The sequence below is a fragment of the Hippopotamus amphibius genome, chromosome 9 (assembly GCF_030028045.1).
Source record: "Hippopotamus amphibius kiboko isolate mHipAmp2 chromosome 9, mHipAmp2.hap2, whole genome shotgun sequence".
NCBI lineage: Eukaryota > Metazoa > Chordata > Mammalia > Artiodactyla > Hippopotamidae > Hippopotamus > Hippopotamus amphibius.
Window position 1 is genome coordinate 55,872,835 of NC_080194.1, and position 22,722 is coordinate 55,895,556.

At 35.0% G+C, this 22,722-nt stretch overlaps 1 protein-coding gene across 6 annotated transcripts in view; it reads left to right on the forward strand.

Annotated features, from left to right (window-relative positions):
* The window catches only part of MTMR2 (myotubularin related protein 2), a 119,845-nt gene that overhangs the window by 71,315 nt on the left and 25,808 nt on the right, over positions 1–22,722 (forward strand). For 5 of the 6 annotated variants that reach the window (XM_057748811.1, XM_057748806.1, XM_057748808.1 and 2 more), the window contains 5 exons: positions 5,328–5,403; positions 11,591–11,685; positions 11,841–11,951; positions 14,372–14,473; positions 15,554–15,637. In XM_057748811.1, coding sequence (XP_057604794.1) covers positions 5,328–5,403; positions 11,591–11,685; positions 11,841–11,951; positions 14,372–14,473; positions 15,554–15,637 — 468 coding nt within the window. The remainder of the gene's footprint in view (positions 1–5,327; positions 5,404–11,590; positions 11,686–11,840; positions 11,952–14,371; positions 14,474–15,553; positions 15,638–22,722) is intronic. The other variant, XM_057748807.1, reaches the window with a different exon arrangement.

Genomic DNA, 22,722 nt, shown 5'->3' on the forward strand with positions numbered 1-22,722 from the left:
CTGGTTTCCTTTTGGGTATGCCAAATAGCTTATGCATTGTTTCTACTAATACTCATAGGAATTATTTTCAGAGGACTGCCCTTTTTTTGAGCTTCAGGCTGATACTTCCTTTTTCTTGTCAAATAATCTTTTTTTCTAAGCCCAATTTTTTTTCTCTTCTGATTCATTAAGGATAGATTTGTTCAGAATCAGTGTTTGCCTATAATATAAACAAAGGGTCTGGATTGACTTTGACCCTGCTTTGTTCACTTGTTTGAGTTCCTTTTTGTATCTTGAGCTGTAAAGTGAGTTGTTCATGTATAACCTCCAGTGTATGCCTATTATTAAAAATCTGATGTAGATTTTCCAAACAAAGCTGTCCATCTTGCTTCTCTTCATTGTCTTGCTCTCTGACATTCTAGTCTGAGAGTATAAGAGAGTCTACAGTTCTCAGCACGCACCACTTGCATGCATTTCCCTGTTTCTTTTCTCACTTTGCAAAGCTTTGCTTATGAAGATTATACTTAATCATACACTTGTGCCTCTGCCAGAACTGCCTCTCTCCACGCCTGTCTACAACACACATATTTTCTGGGGTTTGTAGCTTCCTTCTGAATGTAGAAATACAGAAGGAGAGGAAATCATGGGGAACAACACTATAGCAACTACAAGAAGGTATACCTGTGCAGTAGAGAACTAGTGCCTAGCTTTGTAAGTGACATAATCTTTGTATTTCCAAATCAAGTGGTAGACAATGGGCAAAGGATAGAGCATCTACCCTTTATGTGATCTTTCACATGTGTAGTCTTGTTTGATTTTTTCAGTATACTGTGTGTTAGTTATTATTTGTATCTTTCGATCTAATTGTTTTCATAATTAGTAGAAATCCTTACCAGATACTGGCAATCTTGTTAGTCTAAATTTTTACTATTATTATTAATAGAAAATATTCATTAACTGTATATTTTGTGTCAACACTGATATAAATGCTTTAAGTGTATTAATTCAATTTATAACAACCCTTCTGTGGAATACTATAATTATAACCATTGTATAGGTGGAGAAAATGAGGCATAAAGAAGTTGAACACCTTGTGTAAGCGTAGCCAGCTGACTCATAGCACAGTCAGGATTTGAGGCCAGGAAGTCTATATATTTGCATTGTGCGAGTTTTTATCCTGTTTTTCTGCATCTTCATAGGCCTGCCTTTTCTCCTTCCTTCCCTTCTTCTCTCGCTCCCTTTTTTCTTAAGTTTCTTTTATGACTACGTAAAAGACTATGTCAGGAACTGAGCGATACCATTCAAAAATACAACCTTTTTTGAGTTTTAGAATGTAGAATATTAAAAAAGTATATATGTGTGTGTATATTTTAGTTCTTTAGATATTGCACTAAGGTGACTTTCTGAAGTATGAACTTGTTTAGATTGCAAATTTATTGAACAGAAGTAATTTGTTCTTTGTAGTTCTTCCTTTATTGGCCTTAGGTGAGCATTGAGCTGTGGCAGTAATGTCTAACCCTTTTGTCTAATTCTCCCTGAGCATCTAACTTAAACTAGGGAATGACTTGATTATTAGTAACAATTAGATTCATTAGATTAGCACTGCCCAATATGGTCACCACTAGACAGGTGGCTGTTGAGCACTGGAAATGTGACTGGTCTGGTTGAGATGTGCTAGAAGTATAAAACATACTCTGGATTTTGAAGGCTTAGTATTAATAAAAGAATATAAAATGTCTTATTAATACTTAAAAATATTTGTTACATGTTAAAATGACTAATTTTGACTTACTAGATTAAATAAAATATATTATTAAAATCAATTTTTTACTTTTTTTTTTTTACTTTTTTTAATGTGGCTACAAGACAATTGAAAATTATCTGAGTGCCTCATGTTAGATTTTTATTGGGAATTCAAAAGTGTATACGCTATGGTACCTCTTCTCTAGGAGTCTGGTAGGGAAGAAGACAGACAAGCAATTAGAGTGGTGTGGTAAGTGCCAGATAGAAGCTCATGCATGGCAGATATCTAACCCAGTTTTGACGGCTTGCAGAAGGTGACCTTTAAGACAGTGGTAATGCCTTGTTTTCTCTTTTACCTTCTTTTGAGGATCCTGAGTCTACTTTTTGGATGGAAGGAAATAAAAGTCAAAAGCTATTAAAAAAAATTGAAGATAGCAGGACATACCATGTTCTTGGATTGGAAGAATCAACATTGTAAAAATGACTATCCTACCCAAAGCAGTTGACAGAGTCAATGCAATCCCTATCAAATTACCAATGGTATTTTTCACAGAACTAGAACAAGAAATTTTACGATTTTTATGGAAACGCAAAAGACCCCGAATAGCCAAAGCAGTCCTGAGAAGGAAAGATGGAGTTGGTGGAATCAGGCTCCCTGACTTCAAACTATACTACAAGGCCACAGTGATCAAGACAGTATGGTACTGGCACAAAAACAGAAATATAGATCAATGGAATAGACTAGAGAGCCCAGGGATAAACCCACGCACATATGGGCACCTTATCTTTGACAAAGGAGGCAGGAATATACAATGGAAAAAAGACAGCCTCTTCAATAAGTGGTGCTGGGAAATTTGGACAGCTACATGTAAAAGAATGAAATTAGAACACTTCCTAACACCATACACAAAAATAAACTCCAAATGGATTAAAGACCTACATGTAAGGCCAGACACTATAAAACTCCTAGAGGAAAACATAGGCAGAACACTCTATGACATCCATCAAAGCAAGATCCTTTTTGACCCACCTCCTAGAATCATGGGAATAAAATCAAGAATAAACAAATGGGACCTCATGAAACTTAAAAGCTTCTGCACAGCAAAAGAAACCATAAACAAGATAAGAAGACAGCCCTCAGAATGGGAGAAAATATTTGCCAACGAAGCAACAGACAAAGGATTAATCTCCAAAATATACAAGCAGCTCATGCAGCTTAATACCAAAAAAGCAAATAACCCAATCCACAAATGGGCAGAAGACCTAAATAGACATTTCTCCAAAGAAGACATGCAGATGGCTAACAAACATGAAAAGATGTTCAACATCACTAATCATTAGGGAAGTGCAAGTCAAAGCCACAATGAGGTATCACCTCACACCGGTCAGAATGGCCATCATCAAAAAATCAAAAAACAATAACTGCTTGGAGAAGGTGCAGAGAAAAGGGAACCCTTCTGCACTGTTGGTGGGAATGTAAATTGGTACAACCACTATGGAGAACAGTTTGGAGGTTCCTTAAAAAACTACAAATAGAACTACCATATGGCCCAGCAATCCCACTACTGGGCATATACCCAGAGAAAACCATAATCCAAAAAGAAACATGTACCACAGTGTTCATCGCAGCACTATTTATAATAGCCAGGATGTGGAAGCAACCTAAATGCCCATCAACAGATGAATGGATAAAGAAGATGTGGCACATATATGCAATGGCATATTATTCAGCCATAAGAAGGAATGAAATTGTTATTTGTAGTGAGGTGAATGGACCTAGAATCTGTCATACAGAGTGAAGTAAGCCAGAAAGAGAAAAACAGATATTGTATGCTAATTCATGTATATGGAATCTAAAAAAACGATGCTGATGAACCCAGTGACGGCAAGAATAAAGATGCAGGTGTAGAGAACGGACTTGAGGATGAGGGCTGGGGGTGGGGTGTGGGGGGCGAAGAGGAAGCCAGGAGGAAGTGAGAGAGTAGCATTGACATATATACACTACCAAACGTAAAATAGATAGCTAGTGGGAAGCTGCTGCATAACACGGAGATCAACTCGATGATGGGTGATGAGTTAGCGGGCTGGGATAGGGAAGGTCGGAAGGAGTTGTGGGAAGGAGGGGATGTGGAGATATACATATATAAATACAACTGATTCGCTTTGTTGTACAGCAAAAACTGGCACAGCAGTATAAAGCAATTATATTCCAATAAAGAGCTTAAAAAAACATTGAAAGTCTTTTTTTCTAGTGGTATTGGTTCTCAGACTAATGAAACAAATTTAAGTTGAAGTGGAAGTCCCGAGTCTGCTCACAGAGACCACTGCTTGGCCCTCCCGCCACACTGGCTAGGACAACCAAATGGATGGTAGTGCCTCTTGCTAAGTATGGAACAGATCAGTTTGAAATCTATTGAGTTCAAAGTGTCTGTGGGACATCTAGGTGGAGAGGAACATTAAGCAGTTGTATGGAACTAGAGTCCTAGAAAAATCTTGGCTGACAATGTAGATTAAAGTTAGGTAACATAGGTAAGGTATGAAATCAACAGGAAGTGAGTAAAGTGAGAAATGGACAAACCTCTGAGGAATAGGGAAGGTTGACAAAAGGGAATATAACAGTCATTGAAAAAGAATGGCCAGAGAAGGAAGAGTTTAGCTAGGAGAGTGTGCTTTGAAGAAGCAGGCAAGTGCAGATAGTATCAAATGTAGCTAAAAGATAGAAATAAAGACTGAGAAATACCCACTGTCTTTAATAATGAGTAGGTTATTGGGGAGAGCGCAGGTTCCCTGGAAGGGGTTGGGTTAGGTGGCAAAGCCAGATTGAAGAAGGTTGAGAAATTAATGGGAAGTAAAGAATTGGAGACAGTGAAGGTTATTGTTTGGCAGTGAAAGAGGTGAAAGGGGAGGCTTTTGGTAGTTAGCAGGATATATTTAGCCCGCGCATGCGTGGGTGGGGGGGTGTCTCTGCATTGTAAATCCATTAGAAAACCATGATTCTGTATCTTTACATTCTTGGAATCCAGTGTAACATCCTTCATAAGGTAACTACTCAATAAATATTGTTGAGCTTGATTTTAATTTATTAAACATCTTTTTCAACAAGATTCTTTATCAGCATCATTTCCAAATTCTCTGAACATTAAATCTACATCAGAGTTTGATTTCATCCACGTCTAAATGCACTAAGGTGCTTGAGCATGGCTTAAGGGAAAGAAAATGGACTTTGTAGTCATCTAGGCTCTGACACTTTTTAGCTATAGGATCTTGAACAAGTTAATTCTGACCTCTTTTTCCTCATCTAGAAAATGAGGATGATAATACCTACCCTTATAGAGCTGTTGTAGGAGTCAGTGAGAAAACATAAAGTGTTTTGTGTAGTACCTTATACAAAGTAGGCACTCAATAAATGTTTTGTAGAAAAACAGCAATTTCACGTTATACATGCCAACATTGTAGTCTTTATAATTTGATTTAAAGTATTATATGTGGTATAACGTTATAACTTTAAATAAGACCAAGCATACTCAGTTGAAATTTGAGTAAAAAATTAACCTTTGAGTAAAAAATGTTTCTTTTCTTGCTCTCTCCTCCCCTTTCCAATCCAGGTCCTGAGGGAGTCTAACAAATTAGCAGAAATGGAAGAACCACCCTTACTTCCAGGAGAAAATATTAAAGACATGGGTCTGTAGTGGTATTTTTTGTCAAATTTCCTCCTCCTTTGTGACTGTACAGACTATTCAGTACTCTCAGTGTACAGAGAACAGGCTCACTGCCTAGACACCCCCTGTCTGGCAGGCTCATTACTGCCACGTTTCCCAGCATCCAGTGTATTTTGTAAGCCTAGGTCTAGACCTGTTGGTTGTGTTTGGATTTGGACTACTGGGAAACATGCAGACTGGATGATATTCCCCTGCTTTTCTGGTTTGCTTTACTTTCATTGAAGTAAAACTGTTGCTGAATTTCATGCAAGTAAATTTCATTATTTTGAATTACTGCAGTAAGATAGTGTGTTGCATAGATAAAAAATTGAATTGTCACTTTGTACAAGTAATTTTTCTTAAAATACATTCTTTTTGCTTCTTTATTTTTTTCCTACTCTGAATAAATTTGTCAGTTTTGGATAAGTATATTTCATTTCCACTGCAAAGCAAGCTGTTTGCATGTAGGTGCCTTTCTTTGTCCAACCTAAGTAACTAAGCATTAACTTATTGTATGGACTGGAAACTGGAAATGCACTTTTAAGCTATTTTTTTGTCCTCATGCTTTTACTTTGTTTCATATGTGTGGTAATCTACAAAATGCCTATAGCTTTAAAAATTTTTTAAGATATTTATTTATTTATTGAAGTATAGTTGACTTACAGTATTAGTTCCAGGTGTACAGCATAGTAATTTGGTATTTTTATAGATTACACACCATGCAAAGGTATTGTAAAATATTGACTATACTCCCTGTGCTGCACATTATATCCTTGTAAGTTACTTATTTTACAATTGGTAGTTTATACTTCTTAATCAGCTTTGCCTGTTTTGCCCCTTTCCCCACCCCTCTACCCTCTAGTAACCACTAGTTTATTCTCTGTATCTGCGAGTCTGTTTCTGTTTTGTTATATTTGTTCCCTTGTTTTGTTTTTTTGATTCCACATGTAAGTGAAAGCATATGGTGTTTATCTTTCTCTGTCTGACTTATTTCATTAATTATAATACCCTCCAGGTCTGTTCATGTTCTTGCAAATGGCAAGATTTCATTCTTTTTTAGGTGTCCATTTATTAACAGAGGAATGGATAAAGAAGATGAGGTATATATAGAACAACCATATGACCCAGCAGTTCCACATCTGGGTATATATCCCCCCCCCAAAAAAAACCCCCAAAACACTGATTCAAAGAGATACATGCACCCCAGTGTTCATAGCAACATTATTTATAGTTGCCAAGATATGGAAGCAACCGAAGTGTTCATCAATAGATGAATGGATGAAGATGTGGGGTGGCGTGGGGTGGGTGTGTGTGTGTGTATAAAATGGGATATTAGCCATAAAAAGGATGAAACTTTGCCACTTGCAGCAACATGGATAGACTTGGAGGTCATTATGCTAGATGAAATAAGTCAAAGAAAGACAAATACTGTATGATATCATTTATATATGCAATAAAGAGAACAAGCTAGTGGTCACCAGTGGGGAAAGGGAAGGGGGGAGGGGTAATTTAGGGGTAGGGGATTAAGAGGTACAAACTATTAGGTATAAAATAAACTACAAGGATGTATTGTATAGCACAGGGAATACTGGCAACATTTTATAGCAATTATAAATGGAATATAACCTTTAAAAATTGTGAATCACCATATTGTACACCTGTAACTTATACTGTACAGCGACTATACTTCAATTAAAAAAAAAAGAAAAAAATTGTGTGGTTGTGTTCATAAAAGAACCCTGTAAAGAACTAACGTAAGATGATTGAAAAAAAGATGTGGTATATTTATATATATACACAATGGAATATTATTCAGCCATTAGAAAAATACTCATAGCTTTTGAAAAATAAAGTAATATATAGGAGAATACAGTAAATGGTTTCTTGGTCAAAGTGAATACCACCTTTCATTTTATTATCAATCATAATTTTAAAAATAACTTCATAAAAGCCTAATTTCCCCTGGCCACATGTCATTTCCTTGGGTAAAAATAAGCAAGCCAAAGGGGACCTGTCCCCTAAATGTGTTGTTCTTGCCTACGGTACGTTTAGTTCCTTTACACTTAGCATTTCTCTCTTCTTGCTATTAACTCTTGATTGAATACCTCCCTGTTCCTTTTTTCCCCTTACTCACCTCAGGTATCCTAAGCTTGTTCTGCTGAGCTACTTATTACTAAGCTAGGTGTTATGTATTATCAACACTGAATATTATATCATAACAGTAGTTATCATTATTGAGTGCTTACTGTCTCATTTAATCATCTTCACGGTGACCTTTGAGAAGGGTATTAATACCATTTTGTAGATGAAGAAATGAAGGCATAGAGAGACTACCTAGCTAGTAAAGTTATAGCTAGCATTGTGACAATAGTTTCCCTCTTCTGAGCCTAAAGCATATGCTATTGCCACTGTGATAAATGACCTTATAAAAGATTTTCAAGTTAACCACTCATTCTCTTTTGTTGTCTTCTCCTTCAGATAGCAGCACTCCATTTAGGACTTCATCGTTGGCTCATTTCCCTTTTCTCTCCTATTTGCTCTTTTTAGTTGGTCATATCTAAATTAGTAGCTTTACCTACCGTATGTTTACTGATGGCTCCAAAATTTGTTACTTCTAGTGTGAACCTCTGTCGTATAAACAAATGCCTGTGTCTTAGACACATGCCCTTGGATATTCTGTAGATATCCCTTATACCTAGCATCTCCAGAACTGTCATCACCTTTATCTCTAAATTTACTCCTTTTCTTTTATTCTTCCCCTCAGTTAATATTAACACTGGTTGTCCGTTCACTCAAGGCAGAAATCTGGGAGTCATCCTCAGCTGCTTTTTTTTTTTTCTAAATTCTGACATTCAGTCAGTTACCAGATCCAGATTTAATCTCTAAAATTTTCTTGAATGTTATCTTTTTCTCTCATTTTCTTGAGCCCTTGCTATAATATTTATGTACATTGAGTTTCAGGTACCTATAGGAACTTTTAGGAGTTTAGGAGAGAGATCAGGGCTGGACACTTAGGAGAGAGATCAGGGCTGAAAGTCCATATTTTGGCATCATCAGAATATGGATATTAGTTGAAAATAAAAGGAGGAAAATAACCCAGAGAGTGTATGGAGTAAAAAGAGGGCCAAGAACATAGCTTTGGCAAACATTTTACAATTATATGGTAGAAGAGGAGTCAAGGAGGGAAACTGAGAAGGAATGAAAAGAATGTGATACAATATAAATTAGAGAGATCCAGACTATATACTCACCTTTGTCCAAATAGTTACTTTACTTTCCCACTTCTGTGTTTTAGTTTAGGTTCTCTCTGCATTGAGTGCTGTGTCAATATCTCTACCCATCTAAAGGATACCAGCCATCGGGGCACAACTCACATGCCTGTGTCCCTTGAACCTTCTCTGATCCCATAGCTTAGTGGACTTGCCTTCTTTGTATTACTTAAGAGTATGTTTTTGTGCCTCTCTGCGCAGATTGTGTGCTCTCATATATTACATTTATTTGTATATATTTTATATCCTTATAAATATGTGTTCTCAAAGTTATTTTGGTGTATCTCATAGAAACTATTATGGATTCTTTGTGAGTTCAGGGAAAATTTGAAAGGATTAGTAAATTTAAGCTCTTTTGGTACCACTAGGCAGTATTAGTATTCCAAAATTTAGAGGAATACCTAATTTATTAAATAAAATATTCTGATTAAAAATCATCTGTATAGACTTGAATATTGTTCAAAAAGATAATTGTACTATAAAGTATAAGGCTAGAGTAACCTTGAGTGTATTCATATAGAAAAGACATTCTTAGTTGGTCTAATGTACATCTGCAGTTTCGATGTTTTTTAAAAGTTAGTGTGAGAAACATCAACAGAATGCTTTAACAGTAGCAGCAGCAGTCTCAGGGTATTGTGGCCTGCACACATCAGCAGTAGAGGGGGGCCCAGACTACAGTATTTCGCTCTTTAACACAGGAGACAGATTGTGCTACTTGAGTGGCTTAGCTTTGCATGATGTGGTGGAAGGAAATTTGAATTTGCAGTCATAGGAACTGCATTCAAGCCCTCATCTTAGCAGTTACTCGTTCTGAAACATTGGACAATTTGTTTTACTTCTCTGAGCCCTGGTATTCTCATCTAAAAATTGTAGGTAATTAGAGGTCTTATATTTTAAAGGTTGTTTTGAAGGTTAAGGAAGGTACTCAGGTAAAAAGTATTTGATCAGTTCTGAAGTTCTAGGCTGTCAGTGCTTGTTGTTACTATTGTCATTTGCTCTGGTTTAGATTCCTAGTCACAGTCTCTCCGACTTGGTACAAACCCTGCTAGGCATAAATCCTCTCTTCAGAGTGACTTTGCTGCCACCAACCTGAGGAGAAAGGATAAAAGGGACAGAACAAAGTGGAGCCTAATAATGTTAATAGTAACATAGCTGTAAACCCTTGTGTGCGGTTTTAAGTAAAAGTTCGTTTTACTTTAAAAAAAAAAATTTGTTAAAAGGTAAATGTTTCAAGTTCGTTCGGTTTTAAGTAAAAAAGACATTTTTCATTTTCACCAAGAACGTTATTGAACAATGTATTCATTACCCAAACGAACTTTTTGGCCAACCCAATATTTGGCAGAGTACTTTTAATTTTGGAAGCACTTTCATGTATAGTATTTCATGATTTTAGAATAAAAGGGAAATCGTAACAGAAACTTTGGACTGGGACTATGAGGGACTTATCCTGTAGTAGCATATAAAATAATAAGATTGATTTCCTTGTATGAGTGAAGAAAATTGGCTCTGGAAAGAATCCAGAAATGTTTTTAGTCACAGTGAATAAAGTTTTCCCAGTTGAGGTAAAAATTCATAAGGGCAAGAAAATGTATGCAAGGCAAGTTTGTGTGTCTTTCTAGAATGATGGGTTTATTTAATTTGAATAGGTTCCCTCTAAATGAAACATTGGAAATGTATTGGAAACAATGATTTAAAAAATGTAGCTCATACTTGAACATTCCCAAGGGAGCTATTTTGAAGGTTAGAAATGTTTGTTAGAAGATCAGTCTCATTTCACATTCCATATAGAGCGGTCAGCCCTCCAAAGTGAAGAATAGAAAGCAAAGTCAGGAAGTTGCAATACCTTATTAAACATATTTCGTGTTCCTAAGTTTTCCCAGAAGCCCCTTGAAAGGTTCTTAGAAATTTTTTGCTCGTAATTGTGCCTTAGTTTCTTGAAAGAATGAAGATATTCCTTTATCTATTGATTTGCTGCAATAATGACATAGCAGGGATTTATGAATATTTTAAGATATAAAAAACCTTTGTATTGGGCATACGAACTCTACCATATTAAATACGAGAGTGAGTCAAAAATTATCCACACTCTGGCTGTAGAATTTATGGAAGTTTTACTATAACTGGAGTGTGGATAATTTTTGACTCACGCTCGTATTATTTTGAGCTAGTGGTGTCTGAGTTACCCTGCTTAATTAATACATGTTTTAAAAAGCAATAATACTGTATAGATTCATCATTTATCATTTAATTAAACAATGCTTGTGATTATTTCTCTGCACAGTTTGACATCTAGTTTCTTGGTCAGGAATATAATACCCTCTTATTATACTGTTATTTTTCTAAGAAATTATGTTTTTTTATACATTTTGTTTCCCCTATGTTTTCCCCATAAATATAATCAGATCGGGAATTTTTGGCACTATGTTTTAGGTATTGTATATTTACAGGAGTGTTGACACACTAGACTGTGGCCAGAAGAAGGCCAGCAGGTTGGGGAGATGATCTAGGAACTATGATTAGATGATTGGTGACTGTGACTTGAGACATTTACAGTTCTTCCCACCTTTACCACTACTCCTCCACTCACTACTCCAACTGCCACACCTATTCTGTCCTTCGGGGAGAGTGGCCATCTTTGTTTCCTTGTGGCTGTCTCGGGGTAAAGGATGTCCCTCTGCTTCTTCAGTCCTTCCCATTTATTTTACATTCCTTCCCCAGATTAGTCCATGGTTAGAAGCTTGGATTTGGCTTCCGAGGTCTCTTTGAATCACTGATTCTGTGATTTTCCTTCATAATTTAGACTAGCAATCAGAATCCTTTAAAATTTTATTTGTGAAAAGCTGAGAGTGCAGTTTTTAATAGTGCACAATATATAGTAAATTGTGGGCTCTTCCTTTTCAGCCAAAGATGTAACTTACATATGTCCATTCACTGGTGCTGTACGAGGAACTCTGACTGTTACGAATTACAGGTTGTATTTCAAAAGCATGGAACGGGTAAGACTTCTTGGGTTAAATTTTTACATGTACATCTGTGTGTTGTTTGTTCATCTTTGATCATTTTTATTTAAAGCGTTTCTAATGAATATTTTTCTCTGCTCTATTTGTACAGTATCAGTTGCTCAGCTCTAATGTTTTTCCTCTTCCTTTAGGATCCTCCATTTGTTTTAGATGCTTCTCTTGGTGTTATAAGCAGAGTAGAAAAAATTGGTGGTGCTTCTAGTCGAGGTGAAAATTCTTACGGGCTTGAAACTGTGTGCAAGGTAAATGTTGTAATACAATTTTTTTGTTTGTTTGAAAAGCTTTCTTTTAAATAGAGCCTGTGTTTAGAAACTGGTTTCCAAAACGTCAAATAGATTTCATGCTAGGAGCATCATTCTAGTACAAGAAAACATTTAGGGGTAATGAAAATGTGATCCATCGTGAATTAGACTTAAATTTTTTGAACTCAACACAGAGTACTCTCACGTTCACTACTTCATTTTTGAGCCTCATAAAAATCTTGAAATAGGCATGATATACATTATTACCTTTAATTTGCAAATTAGAAATATAAGGCTCTGAGCAGTTAAGACTCTTAGTACTTTGTAGTGGAAGAACGGATTATGATATATTCACCTATCTTTCCTTTTTCTAGTTCTCATAATTTTTCTGCTTCTGAAACAGTGGTGGGGAAAACTTCGTGTTATAGACCTTCTTTATTTTCTTATCTAACTGATATTCCTTAAATACATTGGTACTTGAATGCGACTTAAGATTGTTATAATCTTAACATTTCAGTCATAAATATTTAATACTACTGCCACTTATAAGGTCACTGTTCTGCTTACTGTGGCCTAATTAACACCTATGTACATCTCACCTCTTCTAGATTATCTTTTTCCTTTCTTTTGCTCTTCTGTGAGTGCCAGAAAAGTAAAAGCAACAGCACATGCCTAACTTCCAAGATCATTTCTTATGCCAATCTTAGAAGTTTTATGAATCTAGTATTAAAGCTAATGACTTAGTAATTATTTGTATGCTTTTCCATTACACTTGGAAGGGCTCTAAGAGTACAGTAGCTGTCAGCCATGTGACAGGCACATTGTCGCCTGATTATTCTTCCCTGGTCTGAGAGTAAGTAGAGATGGGATATAAGAGGACATGAAAAGGGTGACTTTGAAATTTTGGTCATTTTAAATATAACCTTTTTCATAGAACAAGACCATTATTAATAAACTCAAACATTTGTAGGGCCCCTGCCGTGGTACTTTTGGAGAGTTCTGTGTTTAACAGAGTGATTATGAACATCTCTATTAGTTGTAAAAATATTTACTGAAGAAAAACAAAATATCAGCTTAGGTTCCCACACATGTTTGTTTTAAAAGATGCTAGAGCTGGCATTCTAATTTTGGATCATTTGTAATAAAATGTTCTACTTGTCATGTTCTGTAGGTGCATTGTAGTGGGGTGTCTTTGTGCTCAGTTTTATAGAATGCAGTGTAATAAAGCTATTTTGAATTCTGTCTAGATCAATACACTTAAATAAAATGAACAGTCTTGTTAATCCCAGTTTTTTCTTAGTGCTGTTAAAATCTCAGTAAATTGGAACATGAATATCTACATCCAGCCTGAGCATAGAAAACTGATTGAGAACAAATATGGGAAGGGAGCTTTGGTCATTAGATCTGCCTTTGAGAGCCTGGATGGTATCAATCAAACTTCAGTGTTTTTGCTAGTAGGTGGTTGAAGAACTTGGGACGTGGAGTGGAGGAAGACCTTTAGACAGAGTTTGGTTCTATCAGTCTAGTAGCAGGAGACTTATGAATTGAAGATCCAATGGAAATGAGTCCTGGCAAGGGATTATAAATAGGGAAATGATCACCAAGGATAATGGGAATGAAGGTACTTATGAAGTATAACAACAGCTAATCAGGTTTTTTAAAAAAAATTAATTTTTTATTGGCTGCATTTGGTCTTTGTTGCTGTGCATGGGCTTATTCTAGTTGCGGTGAGCAAGGGCTGCTCTTCCCTGTGGGGCGCGTTTTTTCGTTGCGGTAGCTTCTCTTGTTGCAGAGCGTGGGTTCTAGGTGCACGGGCTTCAGTAGTTGTGGCACGTGGGGGCTCAGTAGTTGTGGCTGGCGGGCTCTAAAACATAGGCTCAGTAGTTATGGTTCTCGGGCTTAGTTGCTCTGCACATGTGGAATCTTCCCGGCCCAGGGAGAAAACCCATGTCCACTGCATTGGCTGGTGGATTCTTAACCACTGCACAACCTGGGAAGTCCTGCTAATCAGGTTTTTAATAGGGAAATTCATAACAGAAAATGGGCTTTCACAGGGAAAGAAAATAATGTTAACAGTGTATATCAGTCATGTAATATCATGACTTCAGGTATAATATTTCTAATATCCAGTGCCTACATCAGATGCTGCCTCCTTCACTGGCCTATCTTGAGTTTATAAGCAGAGGGAAATTTTCTGTCCTCTGAATTCCACCTTGTATTGGAATGCCTTATGTTTATTTTTGTTTCTTTCAATAGGGCGTTGTAATTTCCCTGCCTCCAGGGGCTGTTGTCCGATTTATTTTTGTGTCCCACATTCACAGACCTTAATATTTTACAAGATAGTTCCAAGGTGCCTTATTTGTTCATTAAATAAAAAGTGAACAAACAACGGTAGATGACTTGGCTCCTAACTTTTCTAGGATATTCGGAATTTACGGTTTGCTCATAAACCTGAGGGGCGAACAAGAAGATCTATATTTGAGAATCTAATGAAATATGCATTTCCTGTCTCTAATAACCTGGTAAGAGGTTTCCTATCTTTGAAAAATCTGTGTTATAATTATTGGTGTAGTGTAAAGAAACTTGTCTAGGGTATCTAGAATCTCTCTGTTTACAATCCCACTTTGCCAGATATATAGTTTAATTTAATCTATAGGACTAGTTTTTAAGGTATACAATGAAGAAGGTGGACTAGCTGATTTCTGAGGTCCATTCCTGCAGACTGACATTCTATCATTATATGATCTCTCTATCCAGAGTGTTTCCATGGTGAAAAGCTGCATGTGGTTTTCATTAGGATGTGAAGTCTCCATTTTAATTGAGAGCTGAGAATTAAGTCTAGCAATTTTAGGAAGGAAGTGTGGATAAATACTTAGAACTGAGTTTCTACTCTGTGCTATTAACAGTGTTAAGTTTCCTCATTTATTTTATATAATCTAATTTCCACAGTAGCCCTGTGGTGCTAAATATTGTTTATCCATATTTTAAAGTTGAACCCAGGAGCAGGTAAACAATTGACTCAGTGGTATAGTTAGTAAGGAGTAAAATTTAGAATCAACCCTGGTCTTCTGACTCAAGTTTGAATGTTTATCATCGTAGTTGTTCCTGCCATTCTGTCTACATTAATGATAAGTTAAATTTTCTTTTTTGGCAAAAAGATTGCATGCCCCAAAATAAAAAGTTTATTCAGTATGTTTTAGAAAATGTAGCATAGTTTTTAAAGCTGCTTAACTGATGATATCTGTGATGTCAAACTAATTAATTATATCAGATGTCTTTTTTATGTAATAATTAGTCTTTCATTATTTAGAGGTAAACCTAAAACAGCTACCAAAGATATCTGAAGGAAACATGGGGATATGTTAGCCTTTGATAAACTTTGGTGGCAGGCCTTTGTGCTTTTCTGGGTTTGAAAAATATAAAAAAAACAGTAAGTTTTCAAAATTATAAAACAAAAGTAAAACAGCAATATAAAGGAGGATACTAATACAAAATATCCTTACAGGCAAGTAAATGAAAACTTGGGGTATGATAAGGATACATTTCTGATTCATTACCTTCTTAAAAGTCTTTTTTAGCTATTAACTGTTTACTTTTTGTAGCCTCTTTTTGCTTTTGAGTACAAAGAAGTATTCCCTGATAATGGGTGGAAGCTATATGACTCTCTTTTAGAGTATAGAAGGCAGGTGAGTAATTTTCTTTTTTTTAATTTTAATATTCTATGTTCTTTTCATTACAACAAAACCTTCATGGATAGAAGTGAGCAGCTTTATATAGTTTTGTGATTTTTATTGTTGTTTAATGAAGGCTAATCTTGATTTTTTGTTTTTGGTTGCCTTTCAAGTTCTTTAAATAGCTCTTCAGGCTATGCCAGTGATCTTTTACGAATCTTTACTTATCTAAGAGTTTAAAAGTAAATCAGTTTATTTAAAAAATGTTTAATAATTTAAAAAATAAAATTGTAAGTATATTTACGTTTTAATATTCTTACATGTCATTCTTATTCACTCAGATTTTTCTTTTTGGATATCCTATAATTTCATTCTGAAAAATTTCCCTAATAATTCTAGTGCTTATAATTTAGCTCCACATAAAATTTTGGAAGTTTTATATTTTCACAGAGAAGGTACTTCTTCATAAAATGTTAACAAATCTAATCTGTTAGTATACAAAAGAGATAATGCTTAATGACTAAGATGAGTTTGCTTAATATTAGAAAACCTAATAGTGTGGTTCACCACAGTAAGAGATTAAAGCAGAATTCAGTCTTGAAATCTATGTTATGATGTATCATTCTCCTTATTCTTCCTCAGTATACCACTTCCCAAACAGTTCCTATACTGCATTACTTCAACTCTACTTAAAATAGTCTTTATTTTTAACTTTCCACATATTCACTGTGCTTTCTTGAGAAATTTTCAGGCATGTTGGTTGTTTCTTGGTAATTATTAGATTTGATATTTAAATTTTTCTAGAGTTCAAATATGAAAACCATTAAGCTGTGATTTTTGTATTTAGATTTTAAACATTGCATTTCAATTACTATAAAGCATCTAAGTTTTTAGGTTTGTTTCAGAAAGCCAGGAAGAATAAAAACCCATCACTAGAGAACTAAAGATATCCAAATGGTTTGAAACTGATTTTGTTGCTCAACCACATGTGGCAAGTAAAATTTTAAATTCCTCATTAAGTTATAAAACCATCAGCTGGCAAAACATGAAGCAGAATACAACATAAATGGATTAACTTTTAAAAACCAAGTGTCTACAAGTAACATTGCAGAATTTTTGCTAATCCAAAAATCCAGTGTCAGAATTATGTGGCAAAGCAATCAGAAAATCTGACAAATGTCTGTGAAATTGTAAAAATGAAGAATATTCTTTGGGAATCTGGTCAGAAATTGCTGTGTGTTTTAGTAGCATTCAACATAGAACTTTAGAAAGCAAATGAGATAACTGTGTCCAGAGAAAAGAAACAAATTAATATGAAAAAGAATAAGTTAAAGAGTGAGTGCAAAAAAGCAAACAACCCAATCAAAAAATGGGCAGAAGACCTAAATAGACATTTCTCCAAAGAAGACATGCAGATGGCCAAAAGCACATGAAAAGATGCTCAACATTGTTAATTATGAGAAATGCAAATCAAAACTATAATGAAGTATCACCTCATACTGGTCAGAATGGCCATCATCAAAAAGTCTACAAATAATAAGTGCTGGAGAGGGTGTAGAGAAAAGGGAACCTTCTCACACTTTTTGTGGGAATGTAAATTGATGTAGTCACTATGGAAGGCAGTCTGGAGGTTCCTTAAAAAACTAAAAATAGAGTTACCATGTGATCTAGAAAAGATGAAAATTCTAATTCAAAAAGATACCTGCACCCCAGTGTTCATAGCAGCACTATTTACAATAGCTGAGGCATGGAAGCAACTTAAGTGTCCTTTGACTGATGGATAAAGAAGATGTGGTATATATACAATGGAATATTCCTCAACCATAAAAAAAAATGAAATGTTGCCATTTGCAGCAACATGAGTGGACCTAGAGATTATCATACTGAGTGAAGTAAGCCAGGCAGGGAAAGACAAATATATGATGTCACTTATATGTGGAATCTAAAAAAGTAATGCAGATGAACTTATTTACAAAACAGAAACAGATTCACAGACATAGGAAATAAACTCATGGTTACCAAGGGGGAAAGAGGTGGGGGAGGGATAAATTAGGAGGATGGGATTAACAGATACATACCACTGTATTTAAAATAGATAAACAACAGTGATTTACTGTATAGTACAGGAACCTATATTCGATATCTTGTAATAACCTATAATGGAAAAAAATCAGAAAAAACATATGTCACTGAATCATTTTGCTGTATATCTGAAACTAATACAATATTGTTAATCAACTATATTCCAATTAAAAATAAGAGTAAATGAACAGCTTATACGTATTCAGAAAGAGAATTATGAGATTAGGAAATGTGCTAATCAGAATACAGCATTGAACTCTACATTGAATGATAAGATACTTTATGGTCTTTGAGTTACTAGATTAATTTATTGACTTTTTACTGCACAGTTAGATACTTTGTCTCTGAAAGTCTGGCGGAGAGGACACTATTTGGTGTCATTAGAAGACTCAGTTTTTTTTTTTTTATTTAAGTTTATTACTGAAGAAAATCAAGATAATCTTTTTTCTGTTTGTTTCCTTCTTTTCATTGAGGTATAATTGACACACGACATTAGATTAGTTTCAGGTGTACAACATAATGATTTGATATTTATATATATTGTGAAATGATCAGCACAGTAAGTATAGTTAACATCTAGACTGTGTCACCAAAAACAGTTACAGAATTTTTTTCCACATGTTGAGATCTTTCAAGATTTATTCTCTTCTCAGCTTTCAAATGTACAATTCAGTATTAACTATAGTTACCATACTATACATTATATCCATGTGACTTACTTTTTTACTTGATAATTTTTTTTTAAGATGCTACACATAAGTGAGATCATCATACAATATTTGCTTTTCTCTGTCTTATTTCACTTAACATTGTGCCCTAAAGTTCCATCCATCTTGTCACAAGTGGCAAGATTTCATTTTTTTAAGGCTGAATAAAATTCCATTATGTATAGATCTCTCTCTCTCTATATATATATGCATGCATTTTCTTTATTCATTCATTAGTGGGCACTTAATGTTGTGTCCACATCTTGACTATTGTAAGTAATGGTACAATGAACAAGGGGAAGCATGTATCTTTTTGAGTTAGTGTTTTCGTTTTCTTTGAATAAATACTCAGAAGTGGAATTGCTGGATCATAGAGTAGTTCTATTTTTCATTTTTTGAGGAACCACCATACTGTTCCCTACCAACAGTGCACATTCTCGCCAATGGTTGTTTTTTTTGATGATTAGCCATATTAACAGGTGTGAGATGATGTCTCGTAGTTTTGATTTGCATTTCTCTGACATTTAGTGATGTGTTGAGCATCTTTTCATGTGTTTGCTGGCCATTTGTATGTCTTTGGAGAAATGTTTCTTCAGATCCTTTGCTCATTTTTAATCAGATTTTTTGTTGTTTTAAATTCTTTATATATTTTGGATATTAACCCTTTATCGGATATATGGTTTACAGATATTTTCTCCAATTCCATAGAGTGCCTTTTCATTTTAGTTGTTTTTCCTTTGCTGTTCATGGTAATCTCTTAATATAAATGTTAAAAACTAAAGATAAAGCATCAGAGTATTCCTTTTTTCTTCTTTTAAATTAAAAAAAAATTGCTCAATAGAAGTTCTTAGAGAAAAAATATCAAATTGTACACTTTAAATTTATTATTGTATGTCAGTTGTATCTCAATAAAAGTTCTTAAAGAAAAATTAAATTGGATGTGGTAATACTTAACACTGTATAAAATTCAAAAGGTATAAAGGGAGGGAATACGGGGATATGTGTATAAAAACAGTTGATTGAACTTGGTGTACCCCCCAAAAAATAATAAATAAATAAATAAAATTAAAAAAAAAATTCAAAAGGTATAAAAGGGTGTACTCAAGGAAGGTTTCCCTTCCAGTCAGTATTGTTCCCCAGCCATCCCACTTCCTCTCCTTTTAGGAAATAATGTTACTCATTACCTGTATATCCTTTCAGAGCTTTTATGCTACACAGCTTGTATAATGTGCATGCAGTATTTTTAAAGCAAATAATAGCATTCTGTGCACATTGTACGTTTCCTTTTCATCTCATATATTTTGGAGATTATACCATCTCAAAACACATAGGCTTCTCAATTCTTTTTTTCATTACAATTGAGATATAATTCATATACCATAAAATTTTCTACTTTGAAGTGTACAATGCACTGTTTTTTTTAACATATTCATAAGGTTGTGCAGCTGTCCCCACAGTCTCATTCCAGAGCCTTCGGAAGACTCAGTTTTGAATCCTAGCTCTGGCATTTGTGTAGCGCTCACACTAAGGTATGTGCGCTTGAGTGAGTTGTTTATGTCACAGTGCCTTTATTTTTCACTTGGTGATAGGAACTGCCTTATAGGATTGTTTGAAGGATTAGTGATATACAGGAAGGCACATTATAAACCATAGAAATCTCTCCAAATGATTATTATTGTATTTACTACATTGTAAAGCTCTAAACAGAAATCATGATTGGTTGGCTTTTTTGTGTGCTGCCACTGAAACACAAAAGGCAAGCCGCATTAAATTTGTAGACCTACACATTATAGTGTAAAGAAATTAGATTATATATTTTTTTAAATGGGCAAAACTGTTAATAACCATTTAAATTTGTTATATAGGAGAGTATTTCTTTAGTTTTCTCTTGACACATGTAGTGATTGTACAGAGGATCCTGAAATTTGAGGATAAGGTCAAGAGGAATCATCAAGTTGCTAAAATCGTAAAAATCAGTATATAGAAACTGAACATGGTCTTCTATAGAAATAATCATATGGTAGATATCTTGCTTAACACTCAAGTGCAGTAAAGGAGAACAGAATTTATCCTCAGAACTGGAATGTAAGTAACTAAGGAAAGCTATAATCCAGTTAATTTGGTTGTAAATTGACTCTTTCAAATGGATATATTTGCACGGCAGTGATTTGCATGGAGAGTAGAGAGATGTACGTCATAGATCAGCAGTTGTCGGTATATCTTTAGCACTGTCTACAAAGAAAGTATGTGCTGACTAGCCAACTCCTGTTTTCTGCTTGGAAGGCAATTCCTTTAGTGGAGATAGGTGTGTCAGCTTCTCTAAGAATGAGGAGGACAACAGCCGTTAAGGTAATTTCAGTCAATGATTCTACTCCCACTGAGCCATTTTTCTGAAGACTATGACACAATCTCAATGGTAACAATAGTTCTCCCTGGTAGTGATTTTTCAAGGATATGGGAAGGCAGTGAGAGAGAGATGAGACGAGAGATGAGACTTACCTCATCTCTCTCGCACCTGTGTGCGAGGTGGTACACTAGGGTCTCAGGAGATCTGACCCTCTCAGCTTTGACTGCATATTTTCTAAGAAAACTTCATAAGCTAATTTTGCTTCTTGTAGAAGCTTCCTTGTGGTTAATTGATTTATTCATTCATTGATCAAATTCATGTAGCACATACTATATGCTAGTGGCTAAAGCAGAAAGACACAATTCTGACTCCCCCAAGAACATATTTTTAAAGGAGGATTCAGAGAAGTAAACTAACAATCAAAATATACAGTGATGAATACTGTGAATAATAGAACAGGTGCTCCGGTTAGAGAAGGTGCAGCCATCTGCAAGCTGAAGGTGTTTGGTATAGGCTAGACTAGAGTGTAGAGGGGCCTGAGACCAGTCTGGGGAAAGCAGGAGTGTGAAGCTCTTTGCCAGGTCCCGTAAAGGGTTCTGTACTTTATGTGGAAAGGAATAGGTAGCCATTGATAGTTTTTAGGCAGAAGAATGACATGATAACTTTTGCATCTTAAAAGAATTTTGAGGCAGTGTGGAGAATGGATTGCAGAGGGACAGAAGGGAAGTGGTAATGGCCTGAATTAAGGAAGTGATGGTGAGGATTGAGAGAAGTGAGCAAACTTTTTTCTTGCACTTTTGGAAGAAAAAAAAATCATAACAATTAGTCATTGGTTGGAAGTAGAGGGTGAGGGAGAGGGATGAGTTAAAGGCAGTATCCAAATTTCTTGGTTGAGTACCACCTCTATAAACTTAAGAATTCATTGTACATTTTTTATTATAGCACTTAAATATATTTTAAACATCTCTTAATTAAACCTTTCTTTTATTTCTGAAAATAGTAAGAAACTGTTCTTACCTGAACAGTTATCTAGAAAGTTGAGGAAGCAAGAGGAAAGGAGAGATGTAGATCATAGGACGCAAGTTGGGACCAGATTAATTAAATGGGGTAAATAGTATGTAAGGCATTAATGAAGAGACAGACTGTGGCTGGGGATAGATGAAAATTCCATAATACTTACCACATGATTACTGGGGGAGAATTTTCCCTTGTTTCTTAATTTTAATATCCTCCTGGGTGTTGGGCAACAGCTTGAGAAATACTCCTTTAAAGGAGAGTACCTCCTGCACTTTGATTTCAGATTTTTATAATAATTTCATGAACCAGGATAGTAGACTTTTTCTTGAGGCACAGTGTACTTTTGTTATAAAAGAGATAGATTTAGAATGTACATGGAATTCTTTACTACTTCCTTTGGTCAAGTTATAGTCTGTGCTACAATTTTTTCATCTATAAAATAACATAAATGAAACCTGAAGACAGTAAAGTGTGTGTGTGAGAGACTGTGTGTGTGTGCATGTGTGTGAGAGAGAAAGGGAGGAAGAGAAAGAAAGGCTGTTGGCATAGTGCCTGTACGTGGTAGGTGCTCAATAAATTATCTATCTATATATTTTACTGTAATTTAGTTCCTTTCAGTTTTGTCTTTTTCTGTTTATTATGAGTTGTCAGAGGTAAAAAAAATTAAAAATATATGTATTTTCTTAATTCCAACCATTTAATGTAATGGCTTTATTGTCTATAGAATGGAGGGTGGAAATTTTAAGGCGTTTTATTAAGTAATCCTGTATAAGTGGTATACTAGTTATAAATATAGCAAATAGTTAAGGATCAAATTAGTTTAATAATCAATGTGTTTTTAAAAAATTGTTTTAAATGTTTCTCTTGTGTCATTTTGTTTGTTTTGCCGTCTATTACTTCCTTGCTTTTCTGATGTGTTTTACATTAACAACATTTTATTAATGCTG